This window comes from Salvelinus namaycush, chromosome 34 (assembly GCF_016432855.1).
Source record: "Salvelinus namaycush isolate Seneca chromosome 34, SaNama_1.0, whole genome shotgun sequence".
NCBI classification, from domain to species: Eukaryota; Metazoa; Chordata; class Actinopteri; order Salmoniformes; family Salmonidae; genus Salvelinus; species Salvelinus namaycush.
Genome location: NC_052340.1, coordinates 18,695,737 through 18,723,713, shown reverse-complemented (window position 1 = coordinate 18,723,713; position 27,977 = coordinate 18,695,737). Strand labels below are relative to the sequence as shown.

Sequence of the window (27,977 nt, the reverse complement as noted above, 5' to 3'; positions counted from 1 at the left end):
TTCGTGCGTTCTTCGTTATATGTAAGTTCACATGTTTTAGGTCAGTCTACGTTCGTTTGTTATTTTGTAGTTTGTTGAAGTGTTATTTCGGTTTTCGTCTTTACTTTAATAAACTTCATTATGTCAAATTATCACGCTGCGCTTTGGTCCAATCCCTACTCCTCCTCTTCGTCTGAAGAGGAGGAGGACAGCCGTTACAGTTCAGCTATGGCCTTTGATGTTCTCTCCCTGGTGCTCTGCTTGTGTTAATTAGCTAATACTTGTTGGGTTGTTTATGGCAAGACTCAAACATTGGGTGGGGTCTATAACTTTAAGCATCAGCTATCAGAGCAGCTGATCGATCTTTGCACCTGTACACAGCCCATCTGTAAATAGCCCACCCAACTACCTCATCCTCATATTGTCATTTCTTTTTTTTCTCCTTTGCACCCCAGTATCGCTACTTGCACATTCATCTTCTGCACATCTATCACTCCAGTGTTTAATTGCTAAATTGTAATTATTTCGCCACTATGGCCTATTTATTGCCTTAACTCCCTAATCTTACTACATTTGCACACTGTATATAGATGTTTCTATTGTGTTATCGACTGTACGTTTGTTTATCCCATGTGTAACTCTGTTGTTTGTGTCGCACTGCTTTGCTTTATCTTGGCCAGATCGCAGTTGTAAATAAGAACTTGTTCTCAACTGGCCAACCTGGTTAAATTAAGGTGAAATCAATTTTTTTTAATATAAAATAATCTAATGCACTGTGACAATTTCAGACCCAAAAAATACAAAACATTTGTTTTTTAATAAAGAATAAAAAAAGCCAGCATATTTACAAAACAATAACATTGACTATGATTCTGGCCTGCTTAGTACTACCCATGTAATTTTCCAGTGAAATACAATTTTCAGGTACATTGTAACTTAAGCTGCTACAAGAGTCTGTGTGTATAAGGCTAAACAATTCACCTTAAGTCAACTGTGCTGGTTTAAAAACAAGCAACAAAATCATAAATACTAAAAAGGACATAAAAAGGCATAAGGCACCAACCTTTCTCTCCAGAGGCCTTCAGGACTTACATCAACACATGAATCATCACACATAGAAATCATGAACATATATACATAAGCAGAAGAATAAACCATAAAGGATTCAAATTAAATGAAAGCAGTATAGGCACAACAATAATCTCTTTCCATTCCAAAGAAGGTCAAGTTGAAAACAAAAGCTTTGCCAAAGTAAACATTCAATCACTTTCTTCCACTCCCAATGAAATTACATGTCAAAGGCCAGCCTGTATTTGGACAAATGTTCAAAACAGGGAGTAAGACCAAGCTAACCTCACATTGTGTGTACAGACAAACAGTCAAAGACATGAGAATCTATCCCTGCATTGTATCTAGCCTACGTGCCCACAACCCCTGGGTGGATGTCTGAGCAGTAGCTAAGCTAAGAAATGTTTTCACCGAGGGGCTTTGTCCATTTTAGTCAGGCACACGCTGGAAGCCTTGAATCAAACAGATAAAACACATGAGTATGCTTGCATACACAGATGCTCTACACATCACTGAGGTCAAACATTTGCCAAGTCCATCCAGGGAGGAGAAGTTAATTAAAAAGCTAAAACTTTGAGGTGAGGGCTGGGCTTTGAACATGGCAGGGTTGGAGTGGCCTAGGCAGCAGGCAGCATGTGGAGTGTGTGTGTGATACGCAAGTGTTTTATGAGCCACCAAAGGGTTGGGAGCAACAAAAAAAAGAAGGATCAAATTAAAAAGAGTGTGCCCTCAATCTGCAAAACCCCAGAAGAAGAAACAAAGAAACCTCAGGCTAAAACCAAGCCCCATCTTGAAATGCCACAGGGAGATCTCCCCCTCTACAACCCCCTCCTCCAACAGTCAGTGTATACATGCTCCCCTCCACCCGACCAATTGACTGAAGAGATCTTGCCTTTAACGGCGAGGCTTTGGAGAGGCCACTTTGATCCTTTAGTTTCTCAGGTAGAACGAAGCTACCGGCTGAGCAGGAACAGGAAATGGAAGGTCAATATCAGCTAATGGAGATATGATCACTGGTGATGTCAACCCTTTTGTAGCTACAACCTCATGTCATGGACTCATTCCCAAATGGAATCCTAATTCCATATATAGTACACTACTTTTGACCAAGGCCCATACGGCTCTGTTCAAAAGTAGTGCACTATGTACAGAATAGGATGCCATTTGGGACAAAGACCATGTCATGGTGCCTGGTTGTGTACTGGAGAAAATCCATCACAGATCCCACTGACACACACTGAGTTTCACTCCTGTCAGCTAACACTGGACAATTGAGGAGTGGAAAAACATTGCCTGGTCCGACAAATCCCGGTTCCTATTGCGTCATGCTGATGACAGTCAGGACTATATGGGTGTACCTAATAACCTGGCCACTGAATGTATATGGAATAGGGTGCCTTTGGGACACAATCTAGAATGTGCCACCAATGCTAAAGAACATGTGCAATACACTGTCCTAAATAGATACACACCTTGAGATGTATTCCTCCGATGTGCTTAAAAGAGTCTTATCACGTACCATAGTCCTGACAGTATCACTGTACATCCTGCTCACAACATGTGGATATATTCTATCGTCATCTAGAACCATAAACTTGGCAAATTGCTCCCTTTTTGTCACATTGTTGAATTCTTTTCCCTTTCACATCTGTATAACAGTTTTAAAACTAAAATATAATCTGATTTAGGTGCTCTCAACAGCAACAAGCAATCAGAATGTAACCTTTATGAAAAAGTCATAAAGTCATATGATTACAGGCAATTGTTTTGGGAAATGTCATTGAATATGAGGGGTTTGAATTGATGCAACATATGGGCACATAGTTTAGAATTTTCAAAAGGGATAGAAATATTTCACTAATGAGGGCTGAAATGCCAGACTCATGACGTAAGACAGGTGTTTACATACATAAAAGCAGAACGACACAACGTGAACCGCTCACATCTGTTGAAACAACGTAGTACAGAGAAAACCTTGCCAAATGAACCCTAGTTCTAAAGTTAAGCGGATAATGACAGCATATTACTGCCATTCCCAGCCTGCGATCATCTGTTGAGATGCTACGACATTATAACACACTCCATATGGAAGTCATATGGAAGTCCTTGGGGTCAGAGCACACAAATGAGCCGGGAATGTTCATTCTTGTCTAGAAGAGTCTGTTTATTGAATTGACAAATTCTCTATAACATATCTATTTCAACGCCTGTTAAATTATTGTCTCACCGAGTCATTTTGAGCCAAAAGGTATTTTCCAGCTTCCCTGTAGCTCTCAGACATACCACTCTCTGCGTGAGATCACAGACCCATCCATGTGGGACACATACTCGCTGTCTGTGCCGTTGTCATAGCAGTCCTCCGGCAGGTAGGGGGAGCCGTTGGTCACAGTGGGAGTGTGAACGAGCGGCCCTTTGGGGTGGTGGATGTTGTTGTGGTTTTCAACAGGGTAGTAGCTGCCCTCCCGGAGGCCCCTGTGGCCGTCGCCCCAGTCCTCCTTGTCCTTGATGTCATTGGGGTAAATTATGTCACCTCCCAGTCCCGGCTTGGGTTTCAGCTCCTGGCTGTCCTTGCAGGTAGAGTTGTGCCCGTCCCCGTAGACCTCCTGCAGCTCGTGGGGCTGGAGCACGTCCAGCTGGGACTCCTTCTGCATGTCGGAGGGGCCCAGGTACTGTTTGGTGTAGTAGTCACCCCTGAAGGTCCTCCGCTTGCGCATGAAGCAAGCTCCGCCCAGGATCAGCAGCAACCCCAGGAGCAGGACCCCGCCCACAGCCCCGCCCACTATGGTACCCAGGCTGCTGTCTGACAGGGAGGCCAGGGTGGGTGAGGTGAAGTGGCCGCTCGCTCCTCGCCGCTTGTTGGGGGCCATGCTGGTGTCACTGGTGTCCAGGAAGAGGAGAGTAGAGGTGGTGGGGACTGGTGCCGTGGTGGGGGGAGGATCTGATGGATGGATAGAAGATGGTTGTGAAAGAGAGAGAGGGGGGGGGCAGAGATGAGGTTTAATGGAGGGAGGGAATGGCATGACAGAATATTTTTTTTTTTAATGTCAGTTAATAATCTGTAGGAATCAATGTCTTTAGTATGAATCTGATTGGTGACACAGTATAATCATTGAATACAGAACAAATAGAATACACTAATGTTTATAACCTGTTAGAAAATGACAGTTTACAAAAAAGCTTAATTGAAATTCTAACACGTTGTTTTGAAAGAGCATATTAATTAAATAAGTAAAGTGTCTGGACAAACACCAAAGGCTCTGGGCTCTGTAAAGGAGTGAGTGACTCTGGGCTCTGTAAAGGAGTGAGTGACTCTGGGCTCTGTAAAGGAGTGAGTGACTCGGGGCTCTGTAAAGGAGTGAGTGACTCGGGGCTCTGTAAAGGAGTGAGTGACTCTGTAAAGGAGTGAGTGACTCTGGTGGAAAGTAAAGAGAAAATGGGGATTTAAGAGGGGAAGACGACTGTGTGTGTGTGTGAGTGCGCACGCGTGCATGCGTGTGATTTGGTCTTCCCCTCTCTCTGGGAAGTCATGTGAGAAGATGAAGCAGTGTGTGATCGATGCGAGGTTCCTGCCTCTGATTTGTCCTTCAGTGGCTAGTTACTGTGATGACACCCAGAGCCAGAGAAGACAGACAAGAGAGACAGACAAAGAAAGACAGACAGAGAGACAGAGCCAGAGAGAGGATTACTGTGTCTGAATATTGACCTCCCTTCAGGACAAAAAGCAGCCTGTATCTCTAGAGACACATGAAGAGCCTGACTACAAAGACACACTGAAAGCTGCACTAGGACCTCATTGTATCTCCAATTAACACTGGAGTCTAAGCTGCACTAGGACTGCTTTCTATCTCCCCTTAACACTGGAGTCTAAGCTGCACTAGGACTGCTTTGTATCTCCCCTTAACACTGGAGTCTAAGCTGCACTAGGACTGCTTTCTATCTCCCCTTAACACTGGAGTCTAAGCTGCACTAGGACTGCTTTCTATCTCCCCTTAACACTGGAGTCTTAGCTACGACTGATCAAATGCAACCAGGATGGCAGCAAGCACAGCCTTCATGGCTGAAATTTACCTGACTGAGTGAGAATCTAACTAACCTGCAATTATAAAGCAGTGACTAAGGGACCAGTGATAATGTAAAGGGGGGAGAAGGGGGAGGGGAGAGGCAGCTCAAGGTCAGTGAGCTGATATATAACGCCTCCTCCTTAGCCTTAAGACAAGCACGCCCAACCTCCAGGGCTGGACCTCCTCATATCAAATCAAATGTAATTTTTCACATGCTTTGTAAACAACAGTGAAATGCTTACTTATGGGTCCTTCCCAACAATTCAGAGAGGAAAAATAGATAATAGAAAAATAATAATACGAGGAATAAATACAGAATGAGTAACGATAACTTGGCTATATACACAGGGTACCATTACAGAGTCGATGTGTAGGGGTACGAGGTCATAGGAAATGATGGCGAAAATATTATGTACAAAAGAGTTTACATAAAAAAACACACAAAATAGCAGAATTGGTGAGGAGCCCGTAAGACAGCAGCTATCCACTGCAGTGCCATCTCATCCTGGTAGCTAGAGAGGGACATGGTGTATGATGGGGAGCACTGAGCACAATATAGGCTCCAATAGGCACAATATACAGTGCATTCGGAAATTATTCAGACTCCTTGACTTTTTCCATATTTTGTTACGTTAAAGCCTTCTAAAATGTATTTAAATTTAAAAAATCCTCATAAATCTACACATAATACCTCATAAGGACAAAGCGAAAACAGGTTTAGACATTTTTGCAAAATTATTACAAATAAAAACTGAAATACCTTATTTACTTAAGTATTCAGACACCTTGCTATGAGACTCGAAATTGAGCTGAGGTGCATCCTGTTTCCATTGATCATCCTTGAGATGTTTCTTCAACTTGATTGGAGTCCACCTGTGGTAAATTCAATTGATTGGACATGATTTGGAAAGGCACACACCTGTCTTTACAAGGTCCCGCAGTTGACAGTGCATGTCAGAGCAAAAACCAAGCCATGAGGTCGAACGAATTGTCTATAGAGCGTCGAGACACAGATCTGGGGAAGGGTACAGAAAAATGTCTGCAGCATAGAAGGTCCCCAAGAACACAGTCGCGTCCATTCTTATATGGAAGAAGTTTGGAACCACCAAGACTCTTCCTAGAGCTGGCCGCCCAGCCAAACTGAGCAATAGGGGGAGAAGGGCCTTGGTCAGGGAGGTGACCAAGAACCCGATAGTCATAATGACAGAGCTCCAGAGTTCCTCTGTGGAGATGAGGAAACCTTCCAGAAGGACAACCATCTCTGCAGCACTTCCAGACGGAAGCCACTCCTCAGTAAAAGGCACATGACAGCCCGCTTGGAGTTTGCCAAAAGGCACCTTAAAGACTCTCAGACCATGAGAAACAAGATTCTCTGGTCTGATTAAACCAAGATTGAACTCTTTGGCCTGAATGCCAAGCATCACATCTGGAGGAAACCTGGCACCATCCCTACGGTGAAGCATGGTGGTGGCAGCATCATGCTGTTGGGATGTTTTTCAGCGGCAGGGACTGGGAGACTAGTCAGGATCTAGGGAAAGATGAACGGAGCAATGTACAGAGAAATCATTGATGAAAACCTGTTCTAGAGCGTTCAGGACCTCAGACTGGGCCGAAGGTTCACCTTCCAACAGGACAACGACCCTAAACACACAGCCAAGACAACGCAGGAGTGGCTTTGGGACAAGTCTCTGGATGTCCTTGAGTGGCCCAGCCAGAGCCCGGACTTGAACCCAATCGAACATCTCTGGAGAGACCTGAAAATAGCTGTGCATTGACGCTCCCCATCCAACCTCTCAGAGATTGAGTGGATCTGCAGAGAAGGGGAGAAACTCCTCAAATACAGTTATGCCAAGCTTGTAGCGTCATACCCACGAAGAATCGAGGCTGTAATCTCTGCCAAAGGTGCTTCAACAAAGTACTGAGTAAAGGGTCTACTTATGTAAATGTGTTATTTAAGTTTATTTTTAATACATTTGTAAAAATGTCTAAAAACCTGTTTTTCCTTTGTCATTATGGGGTATTGTGTGTATATTGATGAGGAAAAAAACAATTTAAGCTGTAACATAACAAAATGTGGAAAAAGTCAAATGGTCTGAATACTTTCGAATGCACTGTACACCTTCCATGGTCAAAGGTGGTGCACTGTATAGGGAATAGGGTGCCATTTGGGACACAAACAATGAGATGCTGCTGGTAGGGAGAAACATTTGCAGCGCCATGCAGGGCACTGTGAAAACATCACAGTGTATCTGAGACAGCCAAGAAGGAGAAGGGCGGGGGATGATACAACATGCTCTGCCTGCCTGCCTGCTACTGTGGCTTAGGCCTAGATGCATCCATGTCCACAGGAGCTTAAAGTGAGAGAAGCGGCATATGCCGGACTCCTCCATGTTGTTGGCTTGGAGAGGCTAGATAATTGCTCAGTGCAAGTCCTTCCTGGACAGCGTGTCAAGCAAGCTTTAGACCACGTCCAAAATGGCACCCTATTACCTTTATAGTGCACTACTTTTGACCAAGGTCCATAGGGCTTTGGGTCAAAAGTAGTGCACTATATAGCGAATATGGTATAATTTGGGGAGCACTCTTAGTTTTCGAGTGAGCGGGACTCCAGTCCGAACCAGGCCTACTCACAGATGGAGCGTGGTGTAATCATAACAACATACAGGAACTCAAGTCTTTTTGTTCACCTGACCTAGAATTCCTTACAATCAAATGCCGCCCATATTATCTCCCTAGAGAATTCTCGTTGGTTATTGTCACAGCCGTGTATATCCCCCCTCAAGCAGATACCACGACGACCCTAAAGGAACTTCACAACTTCAACTTGAAGTCAACCTGCCCTCCAGGACACCTACAGCACCCGATGTCACAGGAAGGCCAAAAAGATCATCAAGAACAACAACCACCCGAGCCACTGCCTGTTCACCCTGCTACCATCCGGAAGGCGAGGTCAGTACAGGTGCATCAAAGCTGGGACCGAGAGACTGAAAAACAGCTTCTATCTCAAGGCCATCAGACTGTTACAGCCATCACTAACACAGAGAGGCTGCTGCCTACATACAGACTCAAATCATTGGCCACTTTAATAATGGATCACTAGTCACTTTAAATAATGCCACTTTAATAATGTTTACATCTCTTACATTACTCATCTCATATGTATATACTGTATCTTATTGCATCTTGCCTATGCCGCTCGGTCATCGCTCATCCATATATTTATATGTACATATTCTTATTCCATCCCTTTAGATTTGTGTGTATTAGGTAGTTGTGGAATTGTTAGATATTACTGCACTGTCGGCACTAGAAGCACAAGCATTTCGCTACACTCACATTAACATCTGTTAACTATGTGTATGTGACCAATACAATTTGATTTTGACCGCCTGCTTTAGTTTGAGGCTCTTCCAGCCTGCTCTCCCGCTCTCAGTGAGAAACCAGAGAGATCGTGTGCCTTGAAAGAATGTGTCTAAGAGTAGCAGTCATTATGTTTGGCTATAGATTAGAAGAAAGAGGCAAATGGGCAGCACAGTTCTCATGCTCCATACCTAAAGAATAATAGAGGAGCCAAACGTAAAGAGAGGAGGAGAGGGAGACGAGAGGAGGGGGATGGGGAAGCTGCTGGCTGTGTGTTCTCCAAGCAGTGTTCGCTTGCATCAGAACAGCCCAGTACCGTAGCCAAGTGAGGCCAAATTTATAAAAACTATGTTTCGAGAGCTTTGGGGGGGAAATCCTCTGTCTGTTTAGCGAGTCAGACATTAATTAATGTGTATTAAATTAAAGTAAATATAATTAGTAATCTCTCGATGAGTGAACGGAAACTCCATGCAGCTCTTACAGCAGAGCATGGGAGCACACATCCTATTTCATGAGGAGGGAATATACTAGCGTCTGTTACTGTATCTGTGTGTAATGCATTGTGTCCAACCCTGACAAATAACCTTGGACAACAAACAAGATAAACAAAAGAAGGGCTAAATGTCTGCACACTGTGGTCCCATTGACAAGCAGGCATATTGTTGCATATTAGTGCATACTGTGTTCCCAAAAACAAACAGCGTGAAACACTACCTCTCTTATCACAGATATCTAATGTTGTCATAACTACAACAGTTTGAACCTTTGGTGCTGATAGTGTGTGTTTATGCTGCTCTTTTCTCCTCTGGTGTCATGGTGGCAGAACTCTGTTTGAAAGGTTTAACGAAGGCCATTCTCTCTCACCTTGTATCCAGACGTGAACGTCATGACTGCGTGGACCGATGTCGTTGTACACCTCACACCTGTACAGTCCAGAGTCATTTCTCTCCAGAGGACGAGTGAAACTAAAAGTGTTGTTCACTATATCCACACCGTCAGGCATCGGCCCATCCAACCTGTAAAGAAAGGAGATCATATACAAACACAGCGATACAAACATTATCTGGATATTACTAGCCAGCAATGATCACAGTAGTCGTGCGTCCAAAATGGCACCCTATTCCCATTATAGAGCACTACTTTTGACCAATGGGGTGCTATTTGTGATGCGGTTTGTGTATAGCATGTTGTGGGGTGTAGTGGGTGGGTAAGCTGCTAGCTAGAGGACCCTGACCTGATCCAGGAGAAGTGGTGGGCAGGTGGGTTTGCTTTGGCTCCACAGTCCAACTTCACATTCTCCTGACCAACAAACCAGTTCTGATCATATCCCACCACCGTCACCTCAGGAGCAACTGGAAAAGAAGCACAATATCTATGAAAATAATGCTTTGATTCTTTATTCTACAATCCTATTATTCTTTATTATTATTATTATTTGTTACTTACTGTAGCTACTTTGTAATAAAGTAGACTAGGGTACATACCATATAGGCCTATTGTACAAGATACACTATGATCAGGATCCTTTAATAACACAATATTCTTTCTATACAAAACAGGAGATTCATTTAAAAAATAAAATACCCTAGAGTGCATTGTGCATTCTACACAATGGCCAATGTGACCTCTAGCAGTACAGTGATGACAAATGAGCTTTCCCCCCAGGAGGAAAAAGCAAGCAATATACGAACAAAACAAGTGATAATCAAAATGAAAAAGCAGAATTGAAGAATTCTACTGCACAGAGGTTTTGTTGGCTGTGTGAAACCTAGAAAACAAACAATGCATGAGAGAGAGAGAGAGAGAGACAGACAGACACAGCCTACCTCAGACAGGTCAGAGCGTGGAGATATAGGGGTAATAATCCACTCTCTCCAGCAGCTCACAACCAGACACTACCAGAGGTATTACAGATACCACTGGCTGTACTGTAATAACTGTAAATAATGACTCTGGTATCCAATTTCCCCTTTTTGATTTCTCTGGAGAGTGAGCAGGCAAAACGTATTACAGTACACGGCCAGGCAGGGAACAAGACGTTATCAGTGTGTCATGTTGACCTTTGCACTCTGTTCATGGTGAAATTGTGCTTCTTTGGCACTTAAAATCGCCTGCCTCTGCATTTGACACGATTTATTGAGCTACAAAGCCTTTCTCTTCCTAACCTCGGCTTTCTGCATCTCCACCCTTCTGCCCCCACCTCCCCCCACCTCTCTTCCACCTGCTGCTGCTGAGGCTTGATCAATATTTCATACAACGCCTTCATTAGCCTGCACTCACATAGTCCAAAATAGATACTACCCACTATTCACCAGTTCAGCTTGCCAAGGAAGCATGCATCAATGATTATAAAATGAAGATTACTCCTTAATGGCCCTTTTATGAGCAAAAGAGGGAAGACAGGGAGTCGGTCCGTTCTCTGTGCAAACTATACTGTAAATCAGGCTATCAATATGATAGGTTATAGATCAGATACAGGCAGCATCACTTCACTGATACATGTGGCAGTTGTCTAAATGTTTATGTAGTCAGAGAGAACATGCTGAAACAACATGAGCAGCAGCTGTCACTGACAGACAACTGAGACAAAACAAATCATCAACCATAAAGCCCACCTATCAGCACAGCAACCACTCTCAAACAGAACACAAAGATAGCTAGCTAGCCCTCTCCTTGTAATGGTGGCACCCATCTCTATATACAAACCATGAAAAAGCTGATCTAGTTGTTCTATTTCAATGACCCTACTGCTCTGCTGTCCTGTATGACCTGGTCCACCCCAACACTCACACTGCACATTGAGCACGTAGGGTATCCTGAACTCAGTCTGCAGGGCCGGGTGGCGCACCACGCAGGTGAGGGTGTGGCCCTGGGAGTGTCTCCGTGGCTCCAACACATAGCGCACCTGGGTGGTGGAGGTGACATGTTGTTAGACGTGTAAATATTTAAGCATATTTAAAGAGTGTTAGTGTGAGCTCTGCATACCTGCTTCATGATCTCTCTCAAATGGAACCCTATTCCCTATATATTTGGCTTTTGCCTAGAGCCCAAGGGCAAAACTGACCAAAACTGGTCTTTGTCAAAAGTAGTGCACTATATAGGAAATAGGCTGACATTTGGAACACAATATGTCGGTACTGTGGTGTGTTGTCAAAGCAGGAGCTCTGTTCTGTTTGTACCTGGGTGGTATAGGTGCCGTTGGGCTCGTCCTGCGTCTGGACCTCAGAGCGGCCAAACAGCTCAGTCTCCCAGGACACCTCAGCTGCAGGCCGGCCGCGCTCCGCTATGCAGGTGGCCGCCACCGACTCATTACCACCATCCACCAGGGCCATTGAACCGGCAGAGACGTAGACCTTGGGCTCCACTAAGGGAAAGAGAGAGATGAGAACACTAGAATGTTCCCAATGTTGCAATTCATTTCGCGGCATTGACAATATACATACAGACAAAAAAAATGAGCGAGAGACGGAGAGGAGACAGCGAGACAGAAGGAGAGAAAGAAAACAAGCGAGAGAGAGAAAAGGGCATGCAGAGAGGTAACAAAACAGAATGGAGAATAGATTACAAAATTAGTATTGATATTTTGTATATGAAGATTAATAAATAATGTGCAACATAAAACAGGGACGGAGATGTGGACAGACAGGAGGAAGTGGCCACGGTACACACACGCTGCTGCCAGACACAGATTGATTTCCTGCATTTCACAGATATCTATTAAACATTGATGAGCCAAGCAATCTGATACTATAGCAGCACTTTGGAGGGAACTCAACTATTTTTATTGTTATTGTGGTGGAGATGTTTGCGAGAGATGTTTGTGAAAGCAATATTATTGTGCAGCATCGACCAAGACATCTCTATTAGAGTGACTTTTGGAGCATCTCCATCAAGCTGTTTGAACTCCATTCCCTTCCTCCTAAATCAAAACAATGGATTTTGTGTTGTAAATGCTGTACTTTCAAACTGCTCCTACTACTCATGGCTTGCTAATATGGTTCATAATGACCTGGAAAACAGTTTAACACAGACCAATGTCAGACATAATACTCAGTGCTGTTGTGTGTCTCTGTTTCATTGTGTGGTGTCCTGTCCTGAGCTGGGGAGGTGGGTTGCTGTTAATGTGTGCTGCTATTCAGTGCTTTATATCCACGTGAAAGGAAAGTGACCGCTGTGACATAGCACTCGACCTGTTCCACAAAGCACTACTTGAACTGTTCTAGTGCACCGACAGACATACTAAATATTAGACACCTCTCATAATCACTAACTGTCAACGCTGACAGCCAGTAGGGGTTTCACTAGGGATGAATATTTCCTACTAAGCTTCAATACCGGGAAAAATGTATATTTATCCCGAGAGTCCCGGGAAATACCGCAAAAATTGGAAGTGCCCATTTAAAGTGTTTAAAACCAAGATATGGTCACTATGACAAAGTTCTCTCCAAATAAGAGCAAATTAAACTGATGATATTTAGTAATGATAGAGTAACTATCTTTGATCGCCAATGACGTTGTGAATTGCGAAACAGGCTGTTCATAAATTATGAGCGTTATCATGTTCCTCAATAACCTAGGCTCTAGGACAGGTGAAGACAACATTTTCCTCATGCCTCTCTGAATTGTTAAAAGACTTCATGTCTGTGACAGAGATACCCATGTAGTGAATTGTGTATAGGTCTATCTGTGTATAGACTGTCTGAAGAGTCACAATGACTGCTCAAAGAGACACGTTCTTGGATAGTCTATACTGTAGGTGTTTCCTGTATTTTTGTTGCGTGTGCAGTCCGGCAGTGTCAATTATGTGTGCACTTTGAATTTATGGCGACTTTGTGTGAAGTAAATACGCTAGGACTAAAGGCTTCCATGCAACAATCTGTTTGAATAATGTGTAATTAAATGTTTTGCTAAATTGATGCTACGCATGTTGTGTATTTGTGGAATTGCAATAGTGCAATTCCACAGGTTCAGGAGAAGGAAGGTGAGGGAGAGAGGCTGGAAAGCGCTACTCCACTTCACAAATTGGCTCTAGTGGTTAAATCTATGATTCAGGGAGCAGCCAGGCTGCCTTTCTTTTCCATCATTACTCATCTGAATCTATTGCCTGGCTACCCAGACACCTTGCTTCAGCCAAACGCTATGCCACACCCTCTGACGTTAGTTTCTTCTCTGCAATGAATCTGGATCTGAGACTTCCCCAACCCTTCACTGAATGTGAACACATTTGGGGGAGTTTGATTGGTCCAGAAACCAATGGGTTGGGCCAGAGCCAGAACACACGTGGGTAAAGCGGTGGTTTAAAAATTGACATTGTCTTTGATACTCAGATTGGTTAGAGACGACTTTGTTTTGTACAAAGCCCCTCGTGCCACTCATCACCTCAAACAACTTCAATGACGGCAGTCTCAGACTAAAGTATGTAGCGAACGACAGAGCAGCAGAAGAATTTAGAGTGAGTTGTCAGGCTACTGAACCTCCCCCACCCTGCTCTCTCTTTGCCATGTCCATTTCTCCTTCCCCTCTCTCTCTCTGTCCGTGGTATCCTTCTCTGCCTCCTCTCCCCGCAGAGGGCAGACACTAACAGCTGCTGGACTTCCTGTTACAGTGACAGCGTGGCACACACACACAGATCCTCCAGACAAGGCCATCGCCCCCAGACATCTGCCATACCCCTCCTCACAGTGGAACCACACCCCAGAGACTCCCTCTTCTAAAAATATACCCCCCCCCGACTGAGCGTGCACAGAAGCTCTGTTCTGTTAGGGGGGCATCCTGGCACACCATAGCCCACACCCCTATCCCCTTCCCTCCAGTGTAACAAAATTAGGGGGACGTGCTAATTTGAAGAGGCTGTCGGGGAGGGAGGTGGGTCAGTTTTATCTCATTGAGTGCAGAGGATAATGACTTTACGTCAGACAGGCAGAGAGCAGGCAGTGGGAGCCGTGTCGGCCCCGTCCCATTGCCCGGCTCCTATAGGCTCTGATGAACACCTAGGGCTGGACGGTATACCATATTTTACGATATACCGGTATTGATGCAAGGACTGGTTCAGATTTTTACTTTACCTTCTATAAAAGGTATTTGAATGTTTGGTTTGTTAAATGTGATACGCCGTGTGTAACATCCATTTTCATAGTTTACTTTGCTACTTGAATCATCTCTCTCCGCTCTCTCTCTCCATGCCGCTTTCCACACAGACCAAGCTTTGCCCCATCCCTCAAGGAGTGCATTTATTGTTCCTCAAATGCGAGACAGACACTTGCATTCAGTCTGCATAATCAATACAGCATATGCAACAATGTTGATGAAAACGATGCTGTTTTCACAATGCTTCTTTATATAAATCCACTAGCGTTCTATAATTACACTATTAGATTGTGTTTCTTACATCTACAAATAGCTAGTTTGTCTTTTTTTGGCAAGTTGGGCCTAAATCTTGTTAGCCTCTAATGCTAATCGCTAGTTAGCTAGCTAGCTAATAAATGTACTGAGTCAGAACAAATGTAATTAGCTATACATACATACAGCCTGATAATACTACTGGTGGTGTAGACCTAAATCAGCATGTTGTTTGTGTAACAGTATCTAAATCAAAGAGGAATACGCAAAGTATGAATATGTTAGCTACATCAAATAGCTGTTACCAATTTATTTTGCATTAGATGGAGTTTACCACCTGCTTTGGGCTGCATGAAGTAGCTAAGAGAAAACGTTAAATGTAGCCAAAGATTATAGGGTCCCCTATGAAACGCTTATAAACACTTTGGTTCCTACCCTGTCACAATAACTCCTCCCTGGCATATTTATACATTGTCATGTCAAACAACACTGTATTCAAAGTGCCCACTATTATATTCTAACTATATAATTAGAATAATCGTTGTATTTCCATGATTACAACAGTTCACCCAAGGGTTTTGCTCTAAATCGCAAGTCAAATAGCAATTGCAACATTTGGTTAAAAATAAGGCCTAGAGTGTTTGCCCATATCGTGCAGCCCTACGTGGCAGTATGGAAATTATCTCAAATGAGTGCAGGAAATGCAGAAAATGTATGAAAATGCAAAAATACAATTTGGGGTTGAATTGAACAGTATAAAACAACCAGAACGGAAAAAGACCCATTGCAATCACTTAGAATGTATGTGTTGCCACTAGGGCTGTTACGGTGACCATACTACTGCCACACTAGTGGTCACGAGTCATGATGGTAGTCAAATTCCATGTGATCATTTAGTCACGGTAATTAGTCTTCTCCCAGTTCTGATGCTGCTGATGGTCATTAGTATCCTACCAAACTTACTAACTGCCTGGTATTCCGCACTCTATTGTCCCTCTAATCACTCTGACATCAATGCAAATGTAATCGAAAATCTAATCAAACACTTCATGAGAACCCATTGGCTCCTGTTGCACAACATTTCTATAGGCTATGCAATTGTGTGAGAAAACAGAGTGAAGGCCTCTATTAAAAAGAGGAGGATCCCATCAGTTTTCTATAGGCCAGGTCTACTATATTTATTTCTCAACCTTCCTAATATTAAGCACATTGCTTCTCTTTAAAACAGAAGTATAGCCTACCTGGCTGGCATGAAAATGAACCACGAGAAAAGCTTCCTCCATTCGCTATTTAAGTGCATAGATGACATGCATTTTTCCCCCACTGCCCCTGTTTCGAGACAGGTGCATGATAATGTTAAAGTCCATTCTAAATCAAAACAAAATTCACACATATATTATTTAGTATATGTAAAGAGAAGATTAAATCAAGAATAGTGTGATGGGTGATAATATTAGCCTATCACCTGCAAATTATATATGATCAATTATGAATGATGACCAGCTTAAGGCAAACAGCGCATGATTTTTTATGCGACTTTTTCCAAATCCTAGTCACACACTTCATGTAGCCTAGCACATAGGCCTATATGTTTTGATATGGTTTGTATCACAACTAAAGCGGCCAAATAAATTCTTAAAATTAAGCACATTAATCCGCTTTACATTGGGTGTCGAGCCTAACTGCCACACATACGCAGCACATGAGTTTCAAGTTTGGGAAAGATCATTTTCATCATAAAAATACACGTTTATAATAAAAGCATTACATGCATAATCGCATTTGTGTTCACTTTGTGAAAATTGTGTTTTCCTTCTAATGGAACATTCAAGCTTATAGCCTACAGTCATGAGCACATTGCTGCGCTTATAATGTGAATAAATATCCTAATAGTTTATCAACACTTTAAGCTAAGCCTTCTCATCTGTTTCATCAGACTCACTGCTTAAAACAGGGTTTTTTATGCTAGTGGTTGTATTCATTTGGGATCTATCGCATATGTTTGGAATATTTATTTCTCGCACAGAATAGGTCAACTTTTGTACTATGGGGGATAGTAGATTGACATAGGCTGGTGCTTTTGCTGTTCGTTAGACCTACTCATCTTGTTGGCTGACGAAAAGTAAATGTGGACAGTTCTTCCAATATCTTGAATATGCATTTCGGAATTGGACTGTCTTCACTTGTAACCTGTAAGAAAGACCCGATCATGTGAGTGAGAGGTGCTTCGGCACACAGAGGGGGGGGGAATTATAATTATTTTCTTCATATCATGTTTCTTTAGACCTGTTTAAAATAAATAATGGATTTATTGTGATGCTGTAGTCTATATTACATGGATTTATTATACTTTAAAAAATGTAAATGTTCCAAAGGTCTACATCGGTGGCTTGTAGGCTATGAGTGGAAGACAGGAGATCCTAAATGTGTTTATGTTAATTAATGGGTCAATTACCATGAGACCAACAGTTATTTGCTTGACAATCACAGGCTGACAAAATTTCATGACCGCCACAGCCCTAGTTGCTACCCTACGGTCACGCACTACTCAAAGCAGATGTATAACTTTTATTATTGAAAAAACATCAAAATATCAAATTCCCGGCCTACCGTTCAATTTTTTTTCTTCTAAATACGTGATATAATATTTTGGCCATATTGCCCAGGCCTATGAGCGCAACTGACAAAGCGAGCCAAACAGGACTACAGTTGAACTGTATGGCCAGTGGTCAAACCATGCATTATCTCCACAGTTTTGACAGATCAATCAATCAGTACACTTTAAAATAATTACAATGATCACCAATCACTGCACTTGTGGGGCTCATTGGATGATCAAGTAAATCCTAGAGAATGGATATTTTGACTATCTAATGCAACAACTTTTAACAATAAAACAATACAATTTGACCCTGAACAAGTTTTGCAATGGCACTGCACTTCTGCAAGGTTATGTTCTCTTTAGCTTTTATGACTCAGCTGAAAAGAGAAGATGTTATTGCTCCACATCAAATGCATCTCGGAGGACCTGAGCCCTACCTAGGACCATGCCTCAGGACTACCTGGCCTGATGGCTCCTTGCTGTCCCCAGTCCACCTGGTTGTGCTGCTGCTCCAGTTTCAACTGTTCTGCCTGCGGCTATGGAACCCTGACCTGTTCACCGGACGTGCTACCTTGCTGTTTTCGACTCTCTCTCTTTCTACCGCACATGCTGTCTCTAACTGAATGATCGGCTATGAAAAGCCAACTGACATTTACTCCTGAGGTGCTGACCTGTTGCACCCACTGTGATTATTATTATTTGACGCTCCTGGTCATCTGTGAACGTTTGTTATAATCTCCACCCGCCACAGCCAGAAGAGGACTGGCCACCCCCCAGAGCCTGGTTCCTCTCTAGGTTTCTTCCTAGGTTCCTGCATTTCTAGGGAGTTTTTCCTAGCCAGTGTGCTTCTATATCTGCATTGCTTGCTGTTTGGGGTTTTAGGCTGGGTTTCTGTGTAGCACTTTGTGACATTGGCTGATGTAAAATGGGCTTTATAAATACATTTGATTGATTGATGTCATGAACAGTGAGCTATGCAGAGAGATCTGGGCCGGAGTAGAAGAACGCTTATGGTTTGATGATATAATAATAACTCAGAAAGTGAAAGTGGAGCTGGGCCAGACTATGGAGTTTGCCGCAATGTCAGGCCTAGTAGCATCAGTTGGCATCTTCATTAATGCAGCTTTTTTAAGTGTTGTCTTGTTAACTTTTAGAAATCTTGGCAGAAACTCAGTTTCTTAGAAAACTGCAGGTTTCTCACTTCCTCGCCAGCAATAAAAATCCCAAACAAAAGGTAATTCTAATTTTCAGAATTTCGGTGGTGGTGTATTATTCCCTTTCCATTGTTTACAGGTGGGGGTTGGGGCTGAAGTAGCAAAGCTCCTCCTACCATTAAAACGTAAGTAACCCTGTGCCTTTTGTGTGGTTAGGAGGAAGGGGGTGGGAGAGAAAGAAAGGGGGGGAGGGGTGTATTACCTGAAAGTAGACTGCACTCCTCTTATTAGATTAATATCTGTCCCAGACTACTTATTCTTACAACCGTCAGATTTCTAAAAAACGTTGTAAGAAAGGGAAGCATTTTTTTTTTTTACTGCTATGAGCTTCTGGTTTTTATAACAGTGATTATTCTCAGAAGCGGAGCGTACCCACTCAGTGTTAAGAAATAATACACCCCCAATAAACAACAACACAGTAAAGGAAGGCTGTGGAAGCCCAGGCTCAGTCCCAAATTACACTATTCCCCATGGGTCCTGGTCAAAAGGAGTGCACTAGAGAATAAAGTGCCATTTGGGACTCAGACAGAGTAAAGGTAGATGTGGGCTAATGGAAGGCTGTGGAGGCCCAGACACTTGAGTCGAGTCAGGCAGCGTCCTGTCACAGCAGTACTTAATGTAGCCCTAATTAGTTATCCGAGTCTCAAAATGGCACCCTACTCCCTATATTGTGCCCTACTTTCACCAGTCAAAAGCAGTGAACTAAATAGGGAATAGGGTGCTATTTGGGACTCAGTCTCAAGAGAGATACACATGAAGCCTGGCTGCAGCTTTCATCACTGTCCACAATCCAATCAACCATTATAGGGGTGGAAACATGCTGACCGCATAACAATCTTTAAGTTCACTTTCCACTTTCAGTAAGGTGCTACTTTAATGTTTCCAGACAAGTTGGAACCTTTACGTGTGGATTTGTTTATATTAAGTCAGTAAATCTATGAGGCATTTGGCTTCTACAGTAATAGCTGTATGAATATTTATCAAGGACAAGTCTGAATTGACCTCCGATTATTCATGGGACAGTGTGAAGATTTTCTGAGGAAGGACATTCAGGTAAAATGGAGCTGGTGCTGTATTCTTCATGGTGGATGCAGAGTGTATGTCCCAAATGGCACCCTATTCCCCATTTAGAGCACTCCTTTTGACCAGGGCCCATTGGGGCTGCATCCAAAATGTCCCCCCACTTCCTCTATAGTGCACCACTTTTGACCAGGGCCGACACAGTCTAAAGAGTTCCACGTACCGAGTATATTGACGGTGATGGATGCCTGCGTGTTTCCCAACGGGAAAGTCGCCACTTTACACGTGTAAGACCCAATGTCCTGAAAACCCACGCCTTCCAGGATGATGGTGGCATCGTGCACGGAGGGGTTCATGAAGGACAAGCGCCTGGCGTAGTCTGGGGAGATGGAGATGCCAAACTGGGGGTTGAAGACGGCCAGGGTGATGGTGCCTGAGGGCAGGCGACGCTCCCAGGAGCTCTGGGTGAGGCTGAGGTTGGTGTCCACCTCCACCCTGCAGCCCAGAGTAATGTTCTTCCCCAGCACAGCACTCACCCTCTCTGGGACCAGCACCTCATTACTGCTCACACCTATAGACAGGGGGAAGGGGAGGGACAGTCAGCTAGATATAAACAAACACGGTTACAGGAGAGATCCATGTTGTTGAGACCAGTCATAAAAAGAAAGACTGTAATCAGTCAAAAAGGAGAACAGCATAGTCTTACTTATTTTCAACTTTTATTACACTTTTTCTATTCCTCTTTCATGCTTTTATTCAGAAACAACCACCCCTTCCAAACCATAGAAACCAAACCGCCTTGATGAGATCATCCTACATTATGAAACATACTATATCACGTCAATTCCCTCTCATGTTACTCTTCCTATGGGAATGGGCTGACCTGACTCCTTTCTGGAACAACTAGTCATGCCGTATGTTTGTGATATTAAGATGGTATTTCAACAGTTTAGCAAGGGCTGGGATTTAAGCTTTTTGAAGGGGTTCATCAGGGAAAAGTGTCTGGATCTGGAACCCCTCAGTGTGTGAACACCACATATTCAGCCACCCTGTTCACCACATAACGTTCTCACTGTCCCTGCTGCTAATTGTTAGAGCACCTTGCCATATAAAGTCAAAGCATTAACAATAAAAAAAAACTTTTATGGAAGGAGATTAAACATAACAAGCAATTTGACGTTTTTTTCCGTTTTTGAAAGTCCCTTTCATCTGTGTCTATGCACACCACATGTTTATTTGGAAGTTATTTTCAGCTTGCTGTAACATGTAAACGTGGGAATTTCATGGGGGCTGGCTGGCTGGTTTGGATACTGTGATTGAGTAAAGGTGCAGAAAGCCAATGGAGAGAGGATGAGCACATGATTATGGCACAATGCTGTCAACAGTGGGAATCAGCCGCTTCAATGGACGGAAATTAGGCAATGAAGCCCAACATCATTCAACAGTATTGTGTCCCTCTACTTTTTGTTTTCCTTTGCTTGGAATGTAGAAGTTTCATGATACAAGCCTACTAGGCTTATTTGACTTATAGTAGATAAGACACTAGTCTGTCTAGGGGGTGTACTTGTACATCAAGTTAAGCCTACTTCTTACTAGATAGGACTAACGCCTCGTGCTGAATGTTTGCAGTAACTAGCTAGTCTAACCATTTAAAAAAATTAGCAACACATGCCTACTGTAACATTTAGAAACACCACAGGCAGCAAAATCTGAATGAATCACTAGCCTACAACTTAATGAGGGAATATGAATTTGAAATAAATGTTAAATTACTGGTTAGGCCTATATCTAGAATCATGGGAAAAATCTATTCCAACAAGGAAAAGACCCGAGTCAAATGTCTCTAACCATAATAACGCCAATGAGTTATTGATACCCACATATATATTTAAACATTAAGTTTATATGAACTTTTACAACCCTGTCGTCTAGATTGAATTGTTGGGGGCACCCCTCGTTGTAAATCTTGCACTAGCCTTGAAGTTTTTACATGAACTGAATGCCATTCAAAACATTCAGTGTAAGGTCTAAGTTTTCTTAACGCAATTTAAAAAGTTATATTTGGGAGATCTAAATTTCCACCTACAAATGTGTGTGGAGTAACCTAATAAAAGTGGCTGGTACTTTGGGATCCTTGGCATGAATATGAGTGGTAAACCGCAGCTATGCTATCCTGGCTAAGAGGGAATATAGGCTCTCCTTCTCCCGCAATTTCAGGGATCATGTACATGCAGACGCACACACACGCACTATCTTTCCACTATAAAAACTGAGGGTGAATGTGCGAGCAATCTGAGCATGTGTGTATGATTATTTGTTATTCTTTAATTATTTGTTATTCTTATCTCTTACTTTTGGGGGGGTATTTTCTTAAAACTGCATTGTTGGTTAAGAGCTTGTAAGTAAGCATTTCACTGTAAGGTCTACTACACCTGTTGTATTCGGAGCATGTGACAAATATTATTTTATTTTATTCAGGCATTTTGTTTAGAGGATATTTTCTTACCTTTACTTTATTTAACTAGGCAAGTCAGTTAAGAACAAATTCTTATTTACAATGACGGCCTACCCCGGCCCAATATTCTCTATGCATTATACCGCCTCCAACGTTCTAATTTACTTCTGACCGGGTTGATGACTTCCGGAGTGAGTTCTGCTATTATTTTTTATCATTAGCTTACTAGCTAGCTAACTGTCGCCGATGCTTTTCTGACTGAAATAGTTCGCAATGACTACGTTTAAATTACAGCCCCGCGAAGGAGGTGCTAATGAACATTGTTCAGTGCCTCTGTGTTCAGTTTCTTCCAAATGTAATGGTATTGTGACCTTCCATCGTTTCCCAGTCGATGTAGAGCTCAGAAAAAGGTGGTTGGTGGCAGTACGTCGTGACAACTTTACTGTCACCAAACACACAAAGGTGTGTAGTATACACATTTCGTCGAAAGTGACTTTGTTGAGGGAAAAATTGGGGGGCGACAATACCTAAAAAGAGGTGTTGTTCCTACTGTCTTCGCGTGGAACTGGCAAATTCAAAAGATACCTGGTGTTTGGGAAAGAAGACTGAAACCTCCTGCTCCGACTGAGGGGGTTGAAGAACAAGGTGCGCTGCCTGTGGACTGTGCCGTCTCTGATCCGGTCCAGAGCATGGGCCAAGCCAGTGTAAATGTACATGTTTATTTGCTAGCAGCAAAATAATAATTTGTTTATCTACGACATGTATCAATTATTTGTGTTGTAGTGAATATCAGTTTGTGTGGAGCTTGTATTGGCTTTAATTAGGCAATGAGGTAACAGGGGTGGGGGAAAGAAATCAAGTAAACACAGAATAGCCAGAATGCAAGATTGAATACAATGTCAGAGATGTGTAATTGATTAACTGAACTGTTGAACATTTGCTGAAATACATTTTTTAAACAATTCTATTCTACTGTAGATTTCGTCACAAGAACAATACTTATTTTTCATAAAACCACTAAACTTGGCACCCATGCAGGGGATCCATTCAGGTGCGAGATAGACACTTCTGCAAGTAGTGGTAAAAATAAAAGTGGTCAACCTTCTCTCTTATAGTTTTTGAAACCTGTAGATCTTTATATATCCTTTCAACTAGGATGTCCTCCTGTGCACAGATGACAAGGGTCACACCAGCTACAACCTGTGAGAAGGATTTGACCTTGCACCTGCCAGTAGTAAGCATGCGATCTCTTCAACTTCAGCTCTCTATTCTGTATCTTCAGGTAAGGGCAGTCAACATAACATTGGTACATTTGGGCACTTGACCTCTAAGAGTCCAAAGTGTGGTCTTACATTGGGATCAAATATGATGCCACCTGGAGAGGATCCTAACCACGGAGCATCTGAGTGCACTACGAAGCCACACGGAAAGAAGTTAACATTCTTCAGTGTGCAGTACTCCTGTACAGCCACTGGCTCCATGGGTAGCCCCCTCTTCATCTCCATGGTCTGCATACCAGATCCCTTGAACATCCGCTCAGCTAGGTGGTCAGCTGAGGTCTCTCCCCGGACATGGCAAACCTCTCGGAAACGAGAGGATGTTATCCTCATTTTCCTGAGCTGATGCCATTCCAGGCTGCTCCTCTGCTCCCTTGTAGCAACTTCGACTTTGTATGATATCTCGTAGGTTGTCTCTAATGCCTTGAGGTGGAACTGCTGATGGCTAAGGACGTAAGCACACTAGGAAGCCTGAAGCCATCTAACGGAAGTATTGGTGGAGAAGGGGCATCGGCAATCTTCACAATTTCAAGGGTCTTTGGCTGTGGAAGCTGATAGGATAGAACACTGCCGGCTTGCACTGGCCCAAAGACGGACTCAACCAGGGGCACGTCAGCTGACATTTCCATTGTTGTCACAAGAGGGGCAGTAAGTGGAGAAAAGTTGGCATACGTTTCTGAGACGTGGAGTAGGTCCATGTCAGGCATGTATCCATTGAGTGCTTTGTAGAGAGAACTTCTGCAAAACATTTAAAAACCTTAACATCAGGTTAGAGAGATTATTATGACAAAGACTCATGTAACTATTCCAGAAACAGCACAAGCCCAAAAGTTCAAATAAAATGAATAAAATATACAGATTTATAGATTAAATATTTCCCCCCAGTCTTTGTCCCAAACATTTGTCATTACATCGTAAAGACGCCACGGCTTATCATCTGGATACAAAAACAATCACAAGATAATGTTTTCTAAAATGTTCCCATTCTAGGAACCTCCAACTTACCTTATTCCATCAGCACACAAGTTAGTAGGTTTACTGAACTCTATCCCATCAACCGGACCTGGTTTCACACCCTAATTAACAAGGATTTACTGTTACATAGGCTGAATACTTTTCAGGTGCATTTTTTTTGTTGATATTGATAGACTCACAAGTGTTCTTGGCTTGTGCCAACGCTGTTCTGTGTCTGTGCAGCTGTGAACTGGTGGTGCAGCAGGAATGTTTAGTTGAGAGTAGTGTGCTGTCTGGTAAAGAAGAGCCACCAGATGATTGCACAGAGCACTTCCTGCAACACAGGAGCAGTGGCTTTGGACCACTATCACTGGTACGGAGTGCTTTAACACCATCTGTGAAGATAAGACCGAAGTGAGAAAGAATGATGCGGCCCATAAATAACAAACATAGTAGTGTCTAGTCTTCTTAACTAGGGGCTCATTTAACTATACAGGAATACATTGTGTCTCAGTAACACAATTACCAAACACGGCATCAACAGATCTTTACCAAATAACCTGTTAAGTGGGCAATTCTAAATTGGGATTGGGACCCATCATTAATATCTATCTACTGATAAGATTAAACGTTGACACTGTCTCCAACACATTTTGACCATGATGACAGTGTCCCACAGGAGATGTTTAACAAGGTCCCTAGTAGCTATCTATAACCTTTCCCTACTCTCATGCTGTGCGGCTTTTCACTCTTCCTTATGGACCTGTGACAGGCAGCCCTCACGGTGATCTCCCCTGTCAATGTATCTTTGTTAGATACTGTGTAGAAGACATGAATAACAATTATTTTTAGCTTGCAAATATAGCTAGCAAGCATAACTTAACCAAGCTAACGAAAATACACACATTCTCAGGTAGATTCTGTCAACGTTACATCCTTTTACGAAGTAACTAGCTAGCTACAGTTAATAGTTAAATTAGCTAACTAATGATTGTAGCTAGCTAACGTTATATCTGTCACTGACTTGGTACTCACCTTCATAGTTGTCTATGTAGCTTCATATATACATCTTGAACCCCTTTTCATTCTTGCTAGCTGGAGTCTCGGAGGCTGATTTAACAATTCGATGTACAGTACATCATTAATATTAATTTGAGGCAAGTCCTGAAGACACCTAGTAAAAAACTGCGACATAGTGGTAGTAACGTTATTTCGTCGGAAATTGCCAAACAGATAGGAAGTGTGTTTAGAACGTTCAATCATAGAATGTGCATAAGGGCTATTGTACTCCCAATCACAGCCGGATGTGATGCGGCCTGGATTCGAATCAGGGACTGCAGTGTTGCCTCTTGCACTGAGATGCAGTGCTTTCCATGGCCAAATAGTTGTGTGTGTGTGTTGCACCACATTGAGTTGTGTTGTGCTGTGTTTGTTTAGCGTCAGTTTGCCGTGCTGTCACAGTATCCTCTGTGTGTATTGGTGTGGTTGAGAGCCAGGGTCAGTGTAAGCTACGCAGCCAGTCTCCACTCAGAACACTGAGCCGGGACAACAGCTGCTCCTGCACTCTGACTATCCCTGGGACCAACGCACCCGGACCACCAAGTGCTTCTACTGGCCTACCTACCATAACAATGTCACACATACAAAAGGAGCGTGAGCACACACACACACACACACACACACACACACACACACACACACACACACACACACACACACACACACACACACACACACACACACACACACACACACACACACACACACACACAAGCAGGAGCAATACATAACCATGAAGACACAAGCTACTGTAACATGGGAATACATCAATCAGTAAAAACAGATGGAGGACAGGAGGGTAATAAAAAGAAACTCATTCAAACATACAGCTTTTTCTGTGCAGCAGTAGTAGGAGAGTGAGTACCCTGACATGCTTGGCATGTGTGACAGGCATGTTGATACAGGCACAGGCATGACACACGTCTCAGACTGACTGGGCCACTACGCTCTGCTAGGCTAGCAGCATGCCCCACATACTGTACCTGCCACACAGTGCCACCATTCCTACATACATAGCTAGGCTACTACAACAAGCAACCAGCAAGACAGTCAGTGTGTCTGTCTGGGACTGCCTCCAAAATGGTACCTAATTCAATTCCCAATATAGTGCACTACTTTTGACCAGAGCCCTATGGGTCTCGGTGAAAAGTAGTGCACTATTATAGGAAAAAGGTTACATTTGGGACGCCCCCGCAGTCCAAGCAAGCATCAAGGCAGTGTGTCTTTCGGTTTCAGCCTCTGGGTCCAGGTCTGTGAAAGCACACAGGGAAACTAGACTCCCTCCTAAATGCTGTTCTGTAAAACAAACATAGATGGAGGGAAGAGTTTAGTGCTGTACCCACCCCCCTCCTCCCACCCCCGCCACCACAGGAGAGGAGACAGATGGCTTCTGCCTGGGACTCCAATACTACAGCCAGGAGAGTGTGGCCGGCTAGGCTCTCCCCCAAATGGCACCCTACCCTGTTTATAATGCACTAATTTAGTTTTTGACAAGAGCCCTATGGGCCCCGGTTAGAAGTATTATAGAACAGCTCTAGGCCCGCAATCAAAACAAATAATCCAACAATGAAATAGAATCTGAAAAAAAAACTGGAGGTAAGTAAATGGGAACAGGGCGTTAAACAAAACAAGGCATGCTGTTCCACCAGGGAAGGAGAACCTTTAAAACACAGACACCCCTGCGGATCAGAGAGGAGTGGAGGCACTGTAGGCTGCAAGATGGGCTGTTTCCCAAATGGTACCCTATGCCCTATGTAGTGCGCTACTTTTGACCAGGGCCCTAGTGGCACTATATAGGGAATAGGGTGCCATTGGGGAACGCATCCATTGTCTCTGTCCAATCCACTGCCTCTCTATGAAGACACAATCTGTTCACTGTTCTATTCTAGGAGAAATAGGCTACTTTCATTTCAGATCTCATTAAAACAAAGCCATTCTCTTTATTACTAGTCCTAGTTTTTATGCCTTACTTACAGCTGATATTTTAACGCATTCTGCACTTCACTCATCCTCTGTTGCTTAATGTAGGAAGAGAATAATCACTAGTGATGCACCGATATGATATTTTTGGCAGATATCGATATCCGATATCTTCCTTGCCCCCCAAAAAATGATAGCTATATTTAACATTTTAGCAGCCTTATAAGCATTCTAGTACAGTTAAATAGTTAACACACACACACACACGCAGCGATCTAAGGCACTGCATCTCAGTGCAAGAGGCGTCACTGCAGTCCCTGGTTCGAATCCAGGCTACATCCAGGAGTCCCATTGGGCGGCGCATTATTGGGCCAGCGTCGTCCGGGTTTGGCCGGGGTAGGCCGTCATTGTAAATAAGAATTTGTTCTTAACTGACTTGCCAAGTTAAATAAAGGTTACACACACAAAAAAGTTATTTTGCTGGTATTTACATATGTCCCCATTACCAGTAAAACATAATCAAAACCTATTTCTTTCACTCACTTGCTGTGCTGTTTCGTTGTTCATTTGTTCAGTTGTTTCATTCGTTCAGTTGTTTCATTCTCAACCAGGATTTCTAAGGAAAGCCTTTTGGGTCTTTGCGTGTCAAAAAATATACTATTTAACACT

At 43.1% G+C, this 27,977-nt stretch overlaps 1 protein-coding gene across 1 annotated transcript in view; it reads right to left on the bottom strand.

Moving 5' to 3' along the window:
* Positions 1-777: 777 nt before the first annotated feature.
* The window catches only part of LOC120028880 (nectin-3-like protein), a 68,353-nt gene continuing 41,153 nt past the window's right edge, over positions 778-27,977 (bottom strand). Inside the window, exons 2-7 of the mRNA XM_038974133.1 lie at positions 19,867-20,214; positions 11,648-11,832; positions 11,259-11,373; positions 9,703-9,820; positions 9,333-9,484; positions 778-3,985 (exon numbers count right to left, since the gene is read on the bottom strand). Of these exons, the coding sequence (XP_038830061.1) occupies positions 3,321-3,985; positions 9,333-9,484; positions 9,703-9,820; positions 11,259-11,373; positions 11,648-11,832; positions 19,867-20,214 (1,583 nt within the window). The 3' untranslated portion in view covers positions 778-3,320. The remainder of the gene's footprint in view (positions 3,986-9,332; positions 9,485-9,702; positions 9,821-11,258; positions 11,374-11,647; positions 11,833-19,866; positions 20,215-27,977) is intronic.